The sequence below is a fragment of the Malaya genurostris genome, chromosome 2, assembly GCF_030247185.1.
Source record: "Malaya genurostris strain Urasoe2022 chromosome 2, Malgen_1.1, whole genome shotgun sequence".
Lineage (NCBI taxonomy): Eukaryota > Metazoa > Arthropoda > Insecta > Diptera > Culicidae > Malaya > Malaya genurostris.
The window spans coordinates 57,183,836-57,199,847 of NC_080571.1; the positions used below are offsets into that span (position 1 = coordinate 57,183,836).

Here is a 16,012-nt window from a genome sequence, read left to right on the forward strand (position 1 = left end):
GGTTAGCCTATGTTTGTGCTTAGGGCACATAATCGTTTTTACTGTTCTTTACGTTTCGTCTTAGACTCGTCAGTGCAGAGCAGTTCAAATTGAACTGCTTACTGCAAACTTAAACAGTTCAATCTAAGTTCGGAATCTAAGTCTAAAAACATATTCTGTTTTCAAGGTCAATTGTGACAGATATTGTCGATAAACTGAAAATTTTGACATAAAACTTCATATAACTCAAAAAGTAAACATTCTATCTCGAAACCATTCAATAGCGTTCAGGGTGACGGGGAGACCTTGCATTTGCGACTAGTTTGATCAAAATCGGTCCAGTCATCTCTGAGATCTCGACCTCTTAGTTGACAACACACACGGACATTTGCTCAGTTCGTCGAGCTGAATCGATTGATATATGACAATCGGCTCTCCGGGCCTCAGAAAATTTTTCTAAAGTTTGAGCGAATTCTATACCTATTATTTATATATATAAAAATGGGTAAAAACGCGTAATTTCGGAAATCCGCATTAAAAAATCGCGTAACTTCGAAAATCCGTGTTAAAAAATAAACGCGTAGCTTCGGAAAATCGCGTTACTTCGAAAATCCGTGTTAAAAAAAACGCGTAGCTTCGGAAATTCACGTAAAAAACGCGTAACTTCGGAAATTCGCAATTAAAAATCGCGTAACTTCGGAAATACGCATTAAAAAATCGCTTTACTTCGAACATCCGCGTAAAAAAGCCGTGTTGAAACCGCATAAAAAAGACTTCAGTGTAGTACAACATTAATCCGAAAAGATATTCGGAAACACCTAGTAATTTGATCGCATGCTCAATACGAATTTTTCAGGGCGTTTCTGGCCAAAGTCATATAAATAGGGAATTTCGTTTTACTTTGAAAACCCTGAACTTTGTGTCGTCCGAGGTAATGACGCAATTCCAAGATAAGGTGATTGGTTAAGAAAAAAACGTGGCGACTTATTACCTATTTAAATTGTCACAAATCTGATCCATTTCTGAGTCGATTTGAAAGTTTTCAAATTGACAGCGAAAAAAAAATAATGCAACTGCAACTGAAATGTAGAAAAGTGATACTAAACTTCCGAAGGTCCGGGAGTTTGACGGATTTGTTACAGAATTTGCAGTCAAGATATTAGAAACATTATTAGGTTTACTTGTTAGGGAAACGATTTTAACCGATGTAATTTTGAATGACTCTTCGTTAATCGTTGATCCACCGATTAAAAAATACACTACTCTCAAAAACAATCTACAAGTCTACAAGTCTAGTCTAGACGGCACACAACAACTTGAAATAGAACTTTATTTCCCAAAATGAGTGCAAAAGTAAAATCATTTCATTTCGTCATTTATGATTGCTTCCTGGCAGCCCACAAGGCAAATACCGGTTCAGAATATCTCCGTTTTAGTTCCGTCCGTTCTACACCACAAAAGTCTCTATCGAACATATGGCGTCGTTGTTTTACAAGCGGCGAGAATGCGACTGCGACTGAAAACGTCGCCGCAGCTGTACAAAAGATGCAAGGTTCAGGATCTACAAACTCCAACCCCGGTTATGTTGTGTGTGGTGGCAGAGAGTAGATGCGGAAAATAGCGGGGATTGACAAAGCACAACATCCGCATTTGAGCAGTGCTCCGTGGAGAGAGGCAAACAAAAAAAAAACTGCAACTAAAGTGTAACTCCATACTTGGCTGCACTCTGTGCAAACAAATGCGAAAACCTTGGGCTGACTGACGGCCTGTGAAACTTGCATTTAATTGCCAGCTGGCAGACTGGCAACGATTTGCAGAGAAATTTCCATCGTCGAGCAAAGTTGAACAACTGTTAATAATCGTATCCTGAACAATTGATGATTGATGCTTTGTGTTTGTAATTGCTGTTGATGACCACAGACCAGTTGTATGAGCAAGATACTGTTTTACATTGGTAGTACACTGCTGTACGGTTCAATTGCTAGCACTTTGAACAGATCCCCAGATATTTAGCCGGGCATCTGTACTAGCCTACATCTGTCTGATTGATTGATTGATTGATCTACTTCGGGCCAAACTAAGGATAGCAATAAAAATGGATCAGGGAATCGGTAGGGGGGAGGGGGGATGCGATGAACACTTACCTAGTGGCATCGACGAAAGCAGGTTGTTCTTGTGCGACAGCAGTCCGTTATCTCCGAAGGCTAGACCGCCGGTTCCACCACCACCGCCGCCACCGCCTCCCACATCACCCGTGGATGGTTCACCGTTGGCAGCATCCAGCAGTCCCAGGCTTTTGGCCCCGCTGGGAGAATCATCTTCGAAGCCGTTCGTCTCCAGCAGTGATATTTCCGATGGATACTCAAAGGTCGATGTTAATGAGTCATCGAATTGGATTTTGAACTGAAAAGAAAAATGATAACAGTGTTTTAAAAACAGTGATAATTAAGGCCAAATATGCACACTAGAAAGTCCACTGGTTATGGATTTGCAAGGTGCAGCTAATAACCGTACAAATACCGTGTCGTTCGTCCGTCGGTAACTTCTTACCAACCGACTACCGGACGGAAATTAGACGTGAGCGCGATTACACTTAAAAACGGAATTAATTTCTAAATATCACGTACGATTTGGTTCGGCTTAACGCAACAGCACATCGTTAGAGGGTGTACAGACACACACACACACACACACACACTCACCCACCGGTAGCTATCGATTCAAGTAACACTTCGAGATGAAACCGTGAGAAGATGCCGTTGAAACGGCCAAATAACGGTGACTTGAAGCATACTTTTTTTGTGTGTGAGTGGTGTTCAAGTGGTAAAAAACACAACCCGTGATTAGTTCCCGTGAGCGAAAAAGTCAGGGTGAAGGCCAAGAGACGGGCGGCAAAACTTGAATCAGTTTCAAAAAGGTTGTTTTGTTTCGTGAAGAGACGACGTGCTGGCACGCGACCGGTAAACTTATGCCTGTAGCAACAATAGGTTAGAGGGAACGCCACCGTGATGTATTTACTATGTATGGGCAGAAGAAAACATAATCAGCGCATATGCACTATCCGACTATGGCTACGTGTGCCTGACGAAGTGTGTCGAAACTTTTATTTATATATTATGAAATTTCAGTTCTGGCATGGTATGCGGTTTGAGTCAAATGATCAGTTGGTGTGTAATAATCTAATTAGTTTACAATTTCCTGGCCCGGGTTTACGGTTCAATGCATAGGACGAAGGAATCTTAGTGCCAGTAGGATCCATAGCACTAGCCATGCAATGATTCTGTACACTAAGAATCGGCTGCGAAGTCTGTTGAAACAGAAAGGCCAAATTCCACAAAAGGAATGTAATACCAAGACTCTCTCTTACAATTTGAACTTCACCTATTGATACCCAAAAAAGTCAAAACCAAAGACTGTGCCTCCTGGTTTGTCAAATTCACAAACCAATCCAGGATCTAGTACAGAAAAAGATAATAATCCAGTGGGCTCCATTTCACAGCCACCAACAGGATTACTTAAGTTTTCAGAAATTGTAGAATGGATTTTTACAGCATTCAATATATCTGAACCCTTAAAGACCCTTATAACGGCATTCCTTCCAATAGCTAAAACTTTTTTGAAGCAGTTATCAGCTCAATGGCCAATTGTCTCAGGGTTTGTATCTTTTGATGGATAATTTATCACCCGCCGCAAATGATACAAACACTGTCCTGCAGTGGAATTGTGGAAGCATCATGCCAAAACTTGATTCACTTAAAGTTTTATTACACAGTCAAAAATGTGATGTATTTGCTTTGTGCGAAACATGGCTTACTTCAAACATAGCTTTAAATTTTAATGACTTTAACATTATACGTCTCGATAGAGACTCTCCGTTTGGGGGAGTGCTTTTGGGAATTAAGAAATGCTATTCTTTTAATAGATTAAACATTCCTCTTCAACTTCTAGTATAGAAGTTGTTGCTTGTCAAATAAACAATAAAAGAAAGGATATTTGCATTGCTTCATTTGCATATATTCCTCCAAGAGCTCAAGTTGGACAACGACAGCTTAATGAAATTGTCGAAGCCCTCCCTGCTCCACGAATTATGTAGGGTTCCGTTTACAATGATAGAAGATCGTGGCATGACACGGATTCCAAGACCTCCTGCACCCCCAAGTGCTCTAGATTTATCTCTTTGCTCGACTTCAATTCGACTAGATTGCGCCTGAAAAATACTGCCTGATTTACACGGTAGCGATCATTTATCAATCATCATCACAATTAGCAATAGCAATTGCATTGCTACTTCAGTTAATATTCCATATGATTTGACAAAAAAATATTGACTGGATTAAATACCAAAGTAGTATCTCTAGTATTTTAAATTCAATGGAAGAGCTCCCTCCACTTGAAGAATATGACTTCCTCGTCTGTTCGATTCTGGAGGCAGCAGAACAATCCCAAACTAAACGCTTTCCTGGGCCAACGACTAACAGAAGGCCTTCCAACCCCTGGTGGGACAAAGAGTGCTCAGAGGCTAAACTCGCGAAACAAAATGCTTACAAGACGTTTCTAAAACGGGGAGGAGGAGGAACTCCACAGAATTTCGAAAAATTCATGGCTTTAGAAACCAAGTACAACAACATACTTCGGGCCAAAAAATTTAGTTATTGGAGACATTTTGTCGAAGGTTTGTCAAGAGAAACCTCAATGAGCACTCTTTGGAACACGGACAGAGGAATGAGGAATCGTAACGTGGGCAATGCGAGTGAGGAATACTCGAACCGATGGATATTTAACTTTGCTAGGAAGGTTTGCCCAGATTCTGTTCCTACGCAGAGCATTGTTCGGGAATCTCCTCCAAATAATGGTTTTATTAATAGTCCCTTTTCAATGATGGAATTTTCAATAGCACTCTTGTCTTGTAACAAAAACGCTCCTGGATTAGACAGAATTAAATTCAACTTGGTGAAGAATCTGCCCGACCTCGCAAAAAGACGTTTGTTGGAATTATTTAACAAGTTTCTTGAGCAAAACATTGTTCCACCTGACTGGAGACAAGTGGAAGAGGGTAAACCAGCTTCCAATCACAAATCATATAGACCCATTGCAATGTTGTCCTGCATCAGAAAATTGTTCGAAAAAATTATTTTACGACGTCTCGACACTTGGGTCGAGACGAACGGCTTGTTGTCAGATACTCAGTTTGAAATAAAGGGACGAATGATTGCCTTGCATTGCTTTCATCAGACATCTAAATTGCCTTCGCTCAAAAACAACAAATGACATCTGTATTTTTGGACATGAAAGGAGCATTTGATTCAGTTTCCATTGATGTTCTTTCAGACAAGCTCCACCAACATGGACTTCCAGCGGTTATAAATAATTATTTGCACAACCTTTTGTCAGAGAAACGCATGCACTTTACAAATGGCGACTTGGCAACATTCAGAATTAGCTACATGGGTCTCCCGCAAGGCTCATGCTTCAGTCCGCTCCTCTATAATTTTTACGTGAACGATATTGACAGCTGTCTAGTAACCCCCTGCACACTAAGACAATTGGCAGATGATGGCGTGGTTTTAGTTACTGGACCCAAAGCTGTTGATTTGCAAAAACCATTGCAAGATACATTAGACAACTTGTCCGTTTGGGCTGTTCATTTGGTTATCGAAATATCTGCGGAGAAAATAGACCTAGTCGTCTTTTCAAGAAAGCATGATCCCGCGCAGCTTCAGCTTGATATGATGGGAAGAATGATCCAACAGGTTTTGACTTTCAAATACCTCGGGTGTGGTTTGATTCCAAATGCACGTGGGGAGGACACATTAGGTTTCTGATAACAAAATGCCAACAAAGAGTAAATTTTTTTCGAACAATAACAGGATCTTGGTGGGGTGCTCATCCGCAAGATCTAATAAAATTGTATCAGACAACGATACTTTCAGTGATGGAATATGGATGCGTTTGCTTTCGTTCCGCTGCAAACTCTCATATTATCAAATTAGAGCGAATTCAATATCGTTGTTTGCGAATTGCTTTAGGCTGCATGCATTCGACATATACAATGAGTCTTGAAGTTCTGGCGGGAGTTCTTCCTTTGAAGGATCGTTTTTGGAAGCTTTCATCACGACTGCTAATAAGGTACTGAGGTACTGAAACCCTGATTATTAATAACTTCGAAAGAGTAGTCGAGCTTCAATGTCAAACAAGATTCATGACAGTATATTTTAACCATAGGTCCCAGGAAATAAACCCTTCAAGATATATTCCTATCCGTGTCAGCCTCCTAATAGTCCCTGATTCAACTCTATTTTTCGACACATACATGCAGCGCGAAGTGCGTGGAATCCCGGAACACCTACGCTCGATGGAAATCCCAAAAATATTTTCTAGTAAGTTCAGGCATATTGACTCTGAGAAAATATTTTACACGGACGGATCACGAATTGAATAGGCGACAAGGTTCGGTATGTTCAACAATAATGTTTCGGCCTCATTTAGGCTTCAAGAACCTGCATCTGTTTATATAGCAGAGTTAGCAGCAGTTCATTATAGTTTGAGTGTAATCGTCACATTATCTCCAAACCATTATTTTCTCTTCACAGATAGTCTGAGTGCAATTGAAGCCATTCGCTCAAACGCTGCTGACAAAAATGAACCTTTTTTCTTGGGGGTCCCGGCTCATTGCTCCATTCTAGGCAATAAAAGAGCCGATATTTTAGCCAAATGTGGTGCTATTGACGGTGAAATTTATGAGAGACCGATTGCTTTCAACGAATTCTATAGCGCGACTCGCCAAAGACCACTTGCCAGCTGGTAAGCTTCTTGGAATAGAGATGATCTGGGTCGGTGGATGGACTCAATTATTCCGAAAATTTCGACAAAGGCATGGTTCAGAGGACTGGATGTGAGTAGGGATTTCATTCGTACAATAGTCTGGGCAACTACACGTTGTCCAATCACTACACGTTAGACGCACATCTCCTTCGAATTGATATTGATCATGTCGTTTGGAAATGCGTGGAGTATCGTGATGTCGGATATCAACTAATAAATTTTTTGCGTACCCAAGGTAGACTATCCAATCTTCCAGTTCGAAGCATTCTTGCTTGACGTGACCTTTCTTACATGAAACTTCTTTATCATTTCATAATGACAATTGGAGTTTCAATTTAATAAATGACCCTTTTAAGACTTAGTTCTGATTCCAGCTGCGATAATGCTCGGAATAGTTTATGAAATTATCAACAAAATATCTGAAAATAACAGCTAATACCGGACGTTCATTTTAGCAACTCCATGTGAAAAAGATATACGATCTTTCAGAAATTTGTGATAGTGATAGTGATACGATCGTTCTCCATCGAAAAATATTAGACTATATTTCTTCATTTTGCAATTAGGGTGATAAACGAAAAATATTAAAATATTAAGATCATTAGGGTGGATAAAAAAACGATTTTTGTTAGATTTTTTCCAAAAAGCGACTATTTTGATAAATTAATTCACTTTTTAGCCACTGAGCCGAACTCGCTAAAAATTTTTTTTTAAAGCAGTCTACTCTGAGACTTTGGGAGATTTCCGAAATCGAAAATTTTTGTTGATGTCAAACGTCTTAGTAATGCATGAAACGTCGAGATCAGGTGTAATCTCAAAAAAACCCTTTTTTGACGAAAATCGATAATGTGTTAGTGTTAGAGAGTTGACATAAAAAGATTTTTTCAGGATAATACAGGGTGGCAAGTGAATTGCCGATTTCAATTTCCCGGCTCTTTCCCGGTTTTCCCGGTTTTTTGATATAAAAATTCCCGGTTTTTGAAATAGGCTCAAATCTCCCCTGTTTAGTTTTTTTTCAACATTTTTTAATTCAAACTTTAAACAAATATCCCATGTCCGAAAAGGATCATCGTAATAGGTCCTAAACTCTTTCCAGGCATTTTGATGTATAAATAGAAAATATTCATTATAACATGTAAGAAAAGTAAGCCTTTTTCAAGTCATTCGCTTGCCACTCGGAGAAAACAACAACAATCTATGCTTGCAACTTCAAATCATTTTGCACAGAGCTTTCTTCGCTCATTCCGAAAGTGAAAGTGAAAATCTCAGTTCGGCGGGAAAATTATAAACGGCATGATGGCCAAGGACGACTTTTATCGTATCAAAGAACGCTATCTACCAACTCTTCACACGATTCAATCAGTGCCATCAAAGAGAGACGGATATCATCTCAGCAACAAAACACCGTCATGGTTCATATAACATAGAATGGACACCAGTGCGAGAGCGAATTTCTCTTGATGACCTGTTTGAGAACCAAATGTTAGCACGCTGCTGTGAGGATTCTTTCTGAAGCAACAAACGGTCGCTTATTCCCGTTTTGTGATCCGATTCTATACAGGAAGTGGATAATTGCGAAAGAATCATTTTACTATTGCCGCTTATTCTAACTATGTGCTTATAACCTTTGTATAAGTTGTATATATGAAAATAGATGTGAATGCTCCAGACCAGGGTTTTGAAATATTGTATATTGTAACCAAGTATCAGAATCATCAAGTCGAATTATTTGCTATAATTATCAACTTGCGATTCTCTCTTGGTAAATTCCTCACAGCGCCGATCATAGCCGGACTGTATATATTTTGTTAAGGGCTGTGAAATACTCAGAGTATGAAGTGGAGCGAAGAAATGTAGAAAAATTATCTTCACAGTTCAGATGAATTATCATGCTGTGATTGTGATGAAAACCATAAAACCAATTATTAACAAAGTCCTGTCAGACCAAAAATTCAAATTTTCATGTAAAAGAATTGAGTTTAAAATCATTAGATGTACGTATACCGTTCGGGTGCCACGACTTACTCTTTTAAAACACATTTTTTTAATGTATCTAATGCACAATATATCGATCTGTTTTTTCCTAATAGGATTCTAAATACTCGTAGAGTAATCAGAAAAATAATCAAAAAGTACGAGTTTTTCATGATAAACTCTCCGCTGGTTTTAAACCAGTTTTATTCCCAATAGCTTAACTAATTTATCTTCTATGAGAAATCTTTCTAAAATTGATCTGATTCTAGCAGATCAATCAATAATATTCATGGTTTCAAATTAAGCAATGAATAGTACAATTAGTTGTATATTCTACCGGCTTAGAATTAATCGACTATAATACTATCGAATGTAAACCCTGAAATTATTGTGGGAAATATAGATATAGCCGTATATAATTTAAATCATTACTTTATTGAAGTTCCAAAAGCTCAAACTAAATTATATTCACCTTCATCTACATCAATATCAACGTTCTTGTGATCCTACTATGGAATAGTTGAGGACCTTTAAGAGAAAATGAATCATAGATTCACTGAACAAATCAATCCATTTTCTAAATCTTTCTAAGATTCTATACTGGTCCTCAGAAACCAGTTTCAATAATTTTATTAAAAATTTTCCCTATGTTACCTAGGGATTTTGTCATAAATTTTGCAAGTGTGTTGAATACTTATTCAAAAATTTAATAAAAATTCAACAGAAGCATCCAAATTATCCTTATTTTTCAAAATGAGCTTTCAATATGCTGTTATTGATAACAACTAAAAAAACTCTTATTCTTCCTGTTTTATTTAAAACTGCCTGCAAGCTTCTAAAAATCGTTGAACGAGACATGGGGTGTTGGCCCAATTTCCAATGGAATGTTCAACATAGAAACTGTATGGAACAATAAGTTGTTTTAGCACTTGTACTGAACATTTCACTCAAACGCAAAATTAGGTATTGTCTCCTACTTTTCAATTGTTGAAAAAAAAATCATTATGCTGTTATTCATAGGTGAGCTAGTAATATTTTTCCCGGTTTTTCACCACAATTCTCGACTTTTTCCCGGTTTTTTCCGGTGAAATCAAATTCCCGACTTTTTCCCGATTTTCCCGGTCACTTGCCACCCTGATAATACCATGTCTCGACGTTTCATGCATTTCTAAGACAAAACAAAAAAAAACGAACAGCCTTGAAAATCAGCGTAACTTTGGAAATCCGCATAGCTTTGGCAATTCTGCGTAAAATAAAACCGCATAAAAAGGAAGTAGTGGTTCCAAAATGAAAAATCCTTTCTTTTTAATCATCTCACTTGGACCCTCGACCCACCTTCAATCGACTCGAAATGCGTTCCCCGAAGTGACATTTGAATTTGGAGAACAGCCAAAAGAGAACCAAAACCAATACCAATTTGGCACTAATCGAGATTTGACTCGTTTGAGGCCCAAAATATCCTTTACTGACCATTTTTAAATGCTAATATCGCCTGTCGTTTCTTATTGATATTTTTTGACGGTTTCCAAATTTATTCTCGTTGTCCGTCAGTTGATATGAATGTTTCACGGGAACGCGTTGTTTTCACAGTGGTTATTCCGTTAAAAACAAAACAGTGCTGCCAAAAAAAAGAACCGATTGAAAAAATATTACGCGAAATTTAAATTTGACCGATTATAGGTTTTTTCGGATATAGGTATTTGAATATGAGGGAATGTAATTTACATGCATGATAAAGTAAAAAGGACCTAGATGAGAGCCCTGAGGGATGAAAGATGTCACATAAATCGTTTCATAGACGTTTCATAGAGTTTGTTCAGTAGTAATGTTTCCTATCGTGCTGAATATTACGATCAATTACTTTATTGAAGTCTGTATAAATGATTTTTGAATCGATACCAGAATTTGGATTTTTGAAAAACTCGTCGTGATCTGGTGAAAATCATAATTGGGGCACAATCTCTTTGTGCTTCGGAGTTTTCCATGCAAGATGATTAAATCTTGACTCGAGACATTTAGTTTCATACCGAATTGTAGTACAAAAAGTTGTAGCAGAAATGAGATCCAAACAACTTTCATCTATTTCCGATCAGAAATATGTCAATGCTTTATCTGTTTTTGATAATAGTTTATAAGTTTGATTATTTAAACTATTAACGAGACCAAATTTTTGGACGAGAAATGGTACCGCAAATTGGTTTTTGTATAAACATATTAATACTTGCTGACCGTGTTACCAATGATAGCGTGTTTTTCAAACATGTGATGGTTGTCAAGTGCCGTGTTTCATATGTCGAACAATTATTGCGTTTGACTTTAAAACTAATAACGTCAAGGTTGAATATTTATTCTTCAACGTTCAGAGCTAATCTTTCTTTAATGAACCCATTCGTGGCCAAGATCATGCGTGGCTTGTTCACCAAACCAGTTCTGTACAGAAATGCAGCTGCGCGGTACTTTGAAAACGCAAAATCAAGTGTCAAGATGGCGGTCAGTAAGAGACTTAATAAGTTTGTCGGAGCGCTACGTTTTTTTTTGCATTCTACAAAGCATCCGTTTCGTGGCCTACTGGGTACGTACGGTGGAATGTCAGGTGCTAACTAATTTAGTAATCAGCAAGGTCGCACTTAATATTACCCAATTAAATGGTCGATCGCCCAACAAAGCGCCCCCCGTCTGCTAGTACCTGTTTGCACCGATATTAACAGTGTGCTTGCAAATTACTCCCTTGCTGTTCTGCAATTGAAAAAAAAACTTGCCGAGTCACAGTCGCCGGAGTAGTGAAACCAACTCATAACTAGCAAGCGTATAATGAGCTGTAATGAATTCTGTTGGACGACGGCCGTTCTGGTTTCGTACCGGCCACATTCCGCCAGGCTGGGAAACCAAAGCTGAACCCGCACGGATTGCTCGGTTGGTTATGTGAGAAGGGTAATCTTCCCCTCCGAATCCCCGAGCCTTCCACGCATGCAAGTGAGTTTATTTCGTTCGGAATGTGGTCCCGAAAGAAAGGTTAGACACGATAGTTATCATGAACCTCAAGAAGAGCTGAGAAAGGCTATTTTGCGAAATGAAATGACTTTTGTCGCTCGTTATAATCCGGTTAGACAGGATTTGGATTGTCTGATGTTGAGTTTACTTCTCTAGTGGCACCAGTGAAAAGTACAATGCCGTCCCGAGGGCATTTTTGACTGGTTTCAAATCTTTCATACAGGTCAATGTTTCTGCTTGGAGCTAAGAGCTGAGACAAGTTTATGGTAGTGAGCTCCTTTTGACACTGGAATTATGAAGGTATTGTGTGATTTTTTTATGATTTTTCCGTTATAAAATTTAATTTGATATATTTTGTTGGAAGTTTCAAATATTTAGAATTAGACTTGCTGAAAGACGGTAACCAATATGGTGTGTATTCAATAACTTTGTACATACGAAACCTCTTTCAGCTTAAGTGACGGGAATATACAAATATCGTTTCTTAATTGCTTTAATCGAACGTTGAGTTATTTAGCGGCTTTTCAGTTAACAGTGGATTAAAACGAATATTTCAAAGTTTCAACACTATTGGAATGCGTCTTCTTCAGGGAAAAGCATGTTATTGTTCCTCGTTTTTTCCCTGAAGAAGGCTCAAACCAATAGCGTCGAAACGTTGGGTGTGAAAACAATATTCGTTTTTATCCACTGAAAATCCGCTGAATAACTCAACATATCAAATTATCCAGAAGAAAGTTCTCCAAAATTATTTAAGAACTTAATTGCAAAGTTTTCAATTCGCACTTCTGAATACTTTTTTGAGATATAGTAAACTGGGTTCCCTCGCATTTAATAATTTTCTTGAAGTGATTCAATTTTATCAGGTGCGCCAATTTTTGCGGGGGTTTTCCAAGCGATATCTCTGCAAACAGAGATTAGTTCACCATCGAAACTACTGCGTCATTTTTTTTAAACTAATGTCATACACATTTAGTGAAGTGAACAAGTCGAAATTCGTGTCAAATAAAGAGCAATTGCCGGAAACGTTTTTTTTAAATAACTATTTATTGGAATATGAGTTAAAATTAAATTATTAAGATTTAAATTGGGTGTTCAGCCACAAGTGGTGACTTTTCAGCCCTATTATATATATGATTTGGTTATTACCATGAGGACATCATTTGCTTCCGCAATTCTGAGATTTTTGTGTAGGGAAAATTCTAAACCTACTTGTATTGTGTAATTGCCGGAAATGTTGATTAATTACTTTGCTTAGACAAAAAAGTGCTACTAAATCTCATCAAATTTTTGATGAAGCTCAAGGAACGCATGCATTATAGATCGTGATTTGTGAACGTTTGTTTAAATGCTTTCGAATCGGGGATTTCAGTATAACAACCAAAAACGCACAGGTCAACCAAAAAAAAAAATTGTAGATGCCACATTGCAAGAATTGTTGAACGTAGACAATATCCAAACTTTAAAACAAATGGCAGAGAAATTAAACGTTACTCACCAAGCCATTTATTATCGTCTATATGTCACAAAAAAGATTCAGAAGGTTGGAAAATGAGTTCATCAAGAGCTGAATTACAGCAGGAAAAGTAAAAAATAATGTTTGTTTTCTTTTTCGGCATAAACAAAACGGGTTTTCTGCACCGGTTTGTGACGAAAGATGAAGAAAGGACTTATTTTAAGAGCTCCAAACGCACCAAATCATGGGTTGAACTTATGAGCATGAACTTAGCGAGGCACCTCTCGCCGCTGACAACGCAAGTAGGTGAATAATTTGTTGCTAATTAGTTACGGTAATTTCAAATTTGTTGCTCAATTTATTTTTTATTTTGTTAAGTGCTTCGATAAGTTCATATGAAGTTAGCGAAGCACAAAAAAAATTTGAACAACAAATTCAAAATTACCGTAACTAATTAGCAACAAATCAGCAACTAATTATTCACTGGGCTTTGATTTGTTTTAAAGCATCTTTGGAAGGGGGGCTTCGCTAACTTCATATGAACTTAGCATAGTACTCAAATAAGTTTTAAAAAATGGGCAACAAATTCAAAATTACCGTAACTAATTAGCAACAAATTATTCACTGGGATTCGCTTTGCTTTGAAGCATATTTGAGAGAGGGGCTTAGCTAACTTCATATGAACTTAGCGGAATACTCAAAAAAATTACAAAAAAAATGAGCAACGAATTCAAAATTACCGTAACTAATTAGCAACAAATTAGCGACAAATTATTCATCTATTTGCGTTATCATCGGCGAAAGGTGCTTCTCTAAGTTCATGATCATGTTGGCAACCATCGACATCAACTGCAAAACTCTTCACATTTACTGCATCAGAATGCGTTACAAGACTCCTTATTTCGGAGTAAAAAAACGCCTCTGCACTCAAAATGAAAGTGATCGAAATTATAATTTCTGAACTCGGATGGGTAACACATGGATCAATAAGTCCCTAGACTAAAGCAAAGATGGCGCTCGTAGTAAACCAGTAACCACGTCTCTCTAGAGTACTAACCTTTGCTTGAAACGGGTCAAAATTTTAAGTCGATCCGACCAGAAACAGCTGAGTTATCGAGGTTGGAGTAAAGTCGTTTTGTAGTTTGTTTAAAAAATGGAAAAACCGAGTTTCGTGTTTTGATAAAACATTGTTTTTTAATGGGTAAAAACACCGTGCAAGCGAAACAATGGATTGAAAAATGTTATCCGGACTCTTGTCCATCAAAAGCAACGATTTGTCGGTGGTTCGCCGAGTTTAAACGTGGTCGTACCGACACAAATGACGCGGAACGCTCGGGTAGACCTGTGGAAGCCGTTACACCGGAAAATGTGAGTGAAGTGACAAAAATTATAATGAAAGATCGTAAAGTGAAGCTCCGTGAGATTGCTGAGATGACACAGATATCATATGGAAATGTATTTACTATCCTTCATGAAAAATTGAGCATGAAAAAGGTTTTTTCCAAGTGGGTGCCGCGATTGCTTTCGATGGAACAAAAACAGCAACGAGTCGATGATTCAGAAATTGAACGAATTGGGCTTTGATCTGCCCCAATTCGTTCAATTCCCCACCCCCCATACTCGCCAGATTTAGCCCCCTTTGCTGATCTTAAAAAAAAATCCTCTAGGGAAAAAGATTTGGCTCAAATGAGGAGGTCATCGCTGAAACTGAAGCTTATTTTGAAGCGAAAGATAAATTTTTTATAAACATGGTATTGAAAAATTGGTAAAAAGTTGGAACCATTGTATCACCCTAAAAGGTGATTATGTTGATGAATAAAAAAAAATTTGCAAAAAAATGTTTAGGGGTTTTTTGGTTTGTACAGAAAAGCACATATTTTATTTCAGCTTTCTTCACGTTTCGCCTTCGGCTCATCAGTGCTTAAAGCAGTTCAAATTGAACTGCCATCTCCGCCTAACAGTTCAATTTGAACCGCTAAGCAGACGCAAAGTTTACACTATTTGTGTAACGACTTTTTGGATTTTGCACCGAGATGCTATATCCTTTCTGATGGCTAGAACGAAAACGAGTGACGACTGACTACTGGTCGCCGCAGAGTGTGAACATTTAGGGGTTTTTTGGTTTGTACAGAAAAGCACATATTTTATTTCAGCTTTCTTCACGTTTCGCCTTCGGCTCATCAGTGCTTAAAGCAGTTCAAATTGAACTGCCATCTCCGCCTAACAGTTCAATTTGAACCGCTAAGCAGACGCAAAGTTTACACTATTTGTGTAACGACTTTTTGGATTTTGCACCGAGATGCTATATCCTTTCTGATGGCTAGAACGAAAACGAGTGACGACTGACTACTGGTCGCCGCAGAGTGTGAACATTTAGGGGTTTTTTGGTTTGTACAGAAAAGCACATATTTTATTTCAGCTTTCTTCACGTTTCGCCTTCGGCTCATCAGTGCTTAAAGCAGTTCAAATTGAACTGCCATCTCCGCCTAACAGTTCAATTTGAACCGCTAAGCAGACGCAAAGTTTACACTATTTGTGTAACGACTTTTTGGATTTTGCACCGAGATGCTATATCCTTTCTGATGGCTAGAACGAAAACGAGTGACGACTGACTACTGGTCGCCGCAGAGTGTGAACATTTAGGGGTTTTTTGGTTTGTACAGAAAAGCACATATTTTATTTCAGCTTTCTTCACGTTTCGCCTTCGGCTCATCAGTGCTTAAAGCAGTTCAAATTGAACTGCCATCTCCGCCTAACAGTTCAATTTGAACCGCTAAGCAGACGCAAAGTTTA

The 16,012-nt window shown here is 38.1% G+C and overlaps 1 protein-coding gene across 8 annotated transcripts in view; it reads right to left on the minus strand.

Moving 5' to 3' along the window:
* LOC131430197 (probable WRKY transcription factor protein 1) overlaps nt 1-16,012 on the minus strand; it is a 235,564-nt gene that overhangs the window by 48,895 nt on the left and 170,657 nt on the right. For all 8 annotated transcript variants that reach the window (XM_058594933.1, XM_058594931.1, XM_058594930.1 and 5 more), the window contains exon 5: nt 2,124-2,382. In XM_058594933.1, the coding sequence (XP_058450916.1) occupies nt 2,124-2,382 (259 nt within the window). The remainder of the gene's footprint in view (nt 1-2,123; nt 2,383-16,012) is intronic.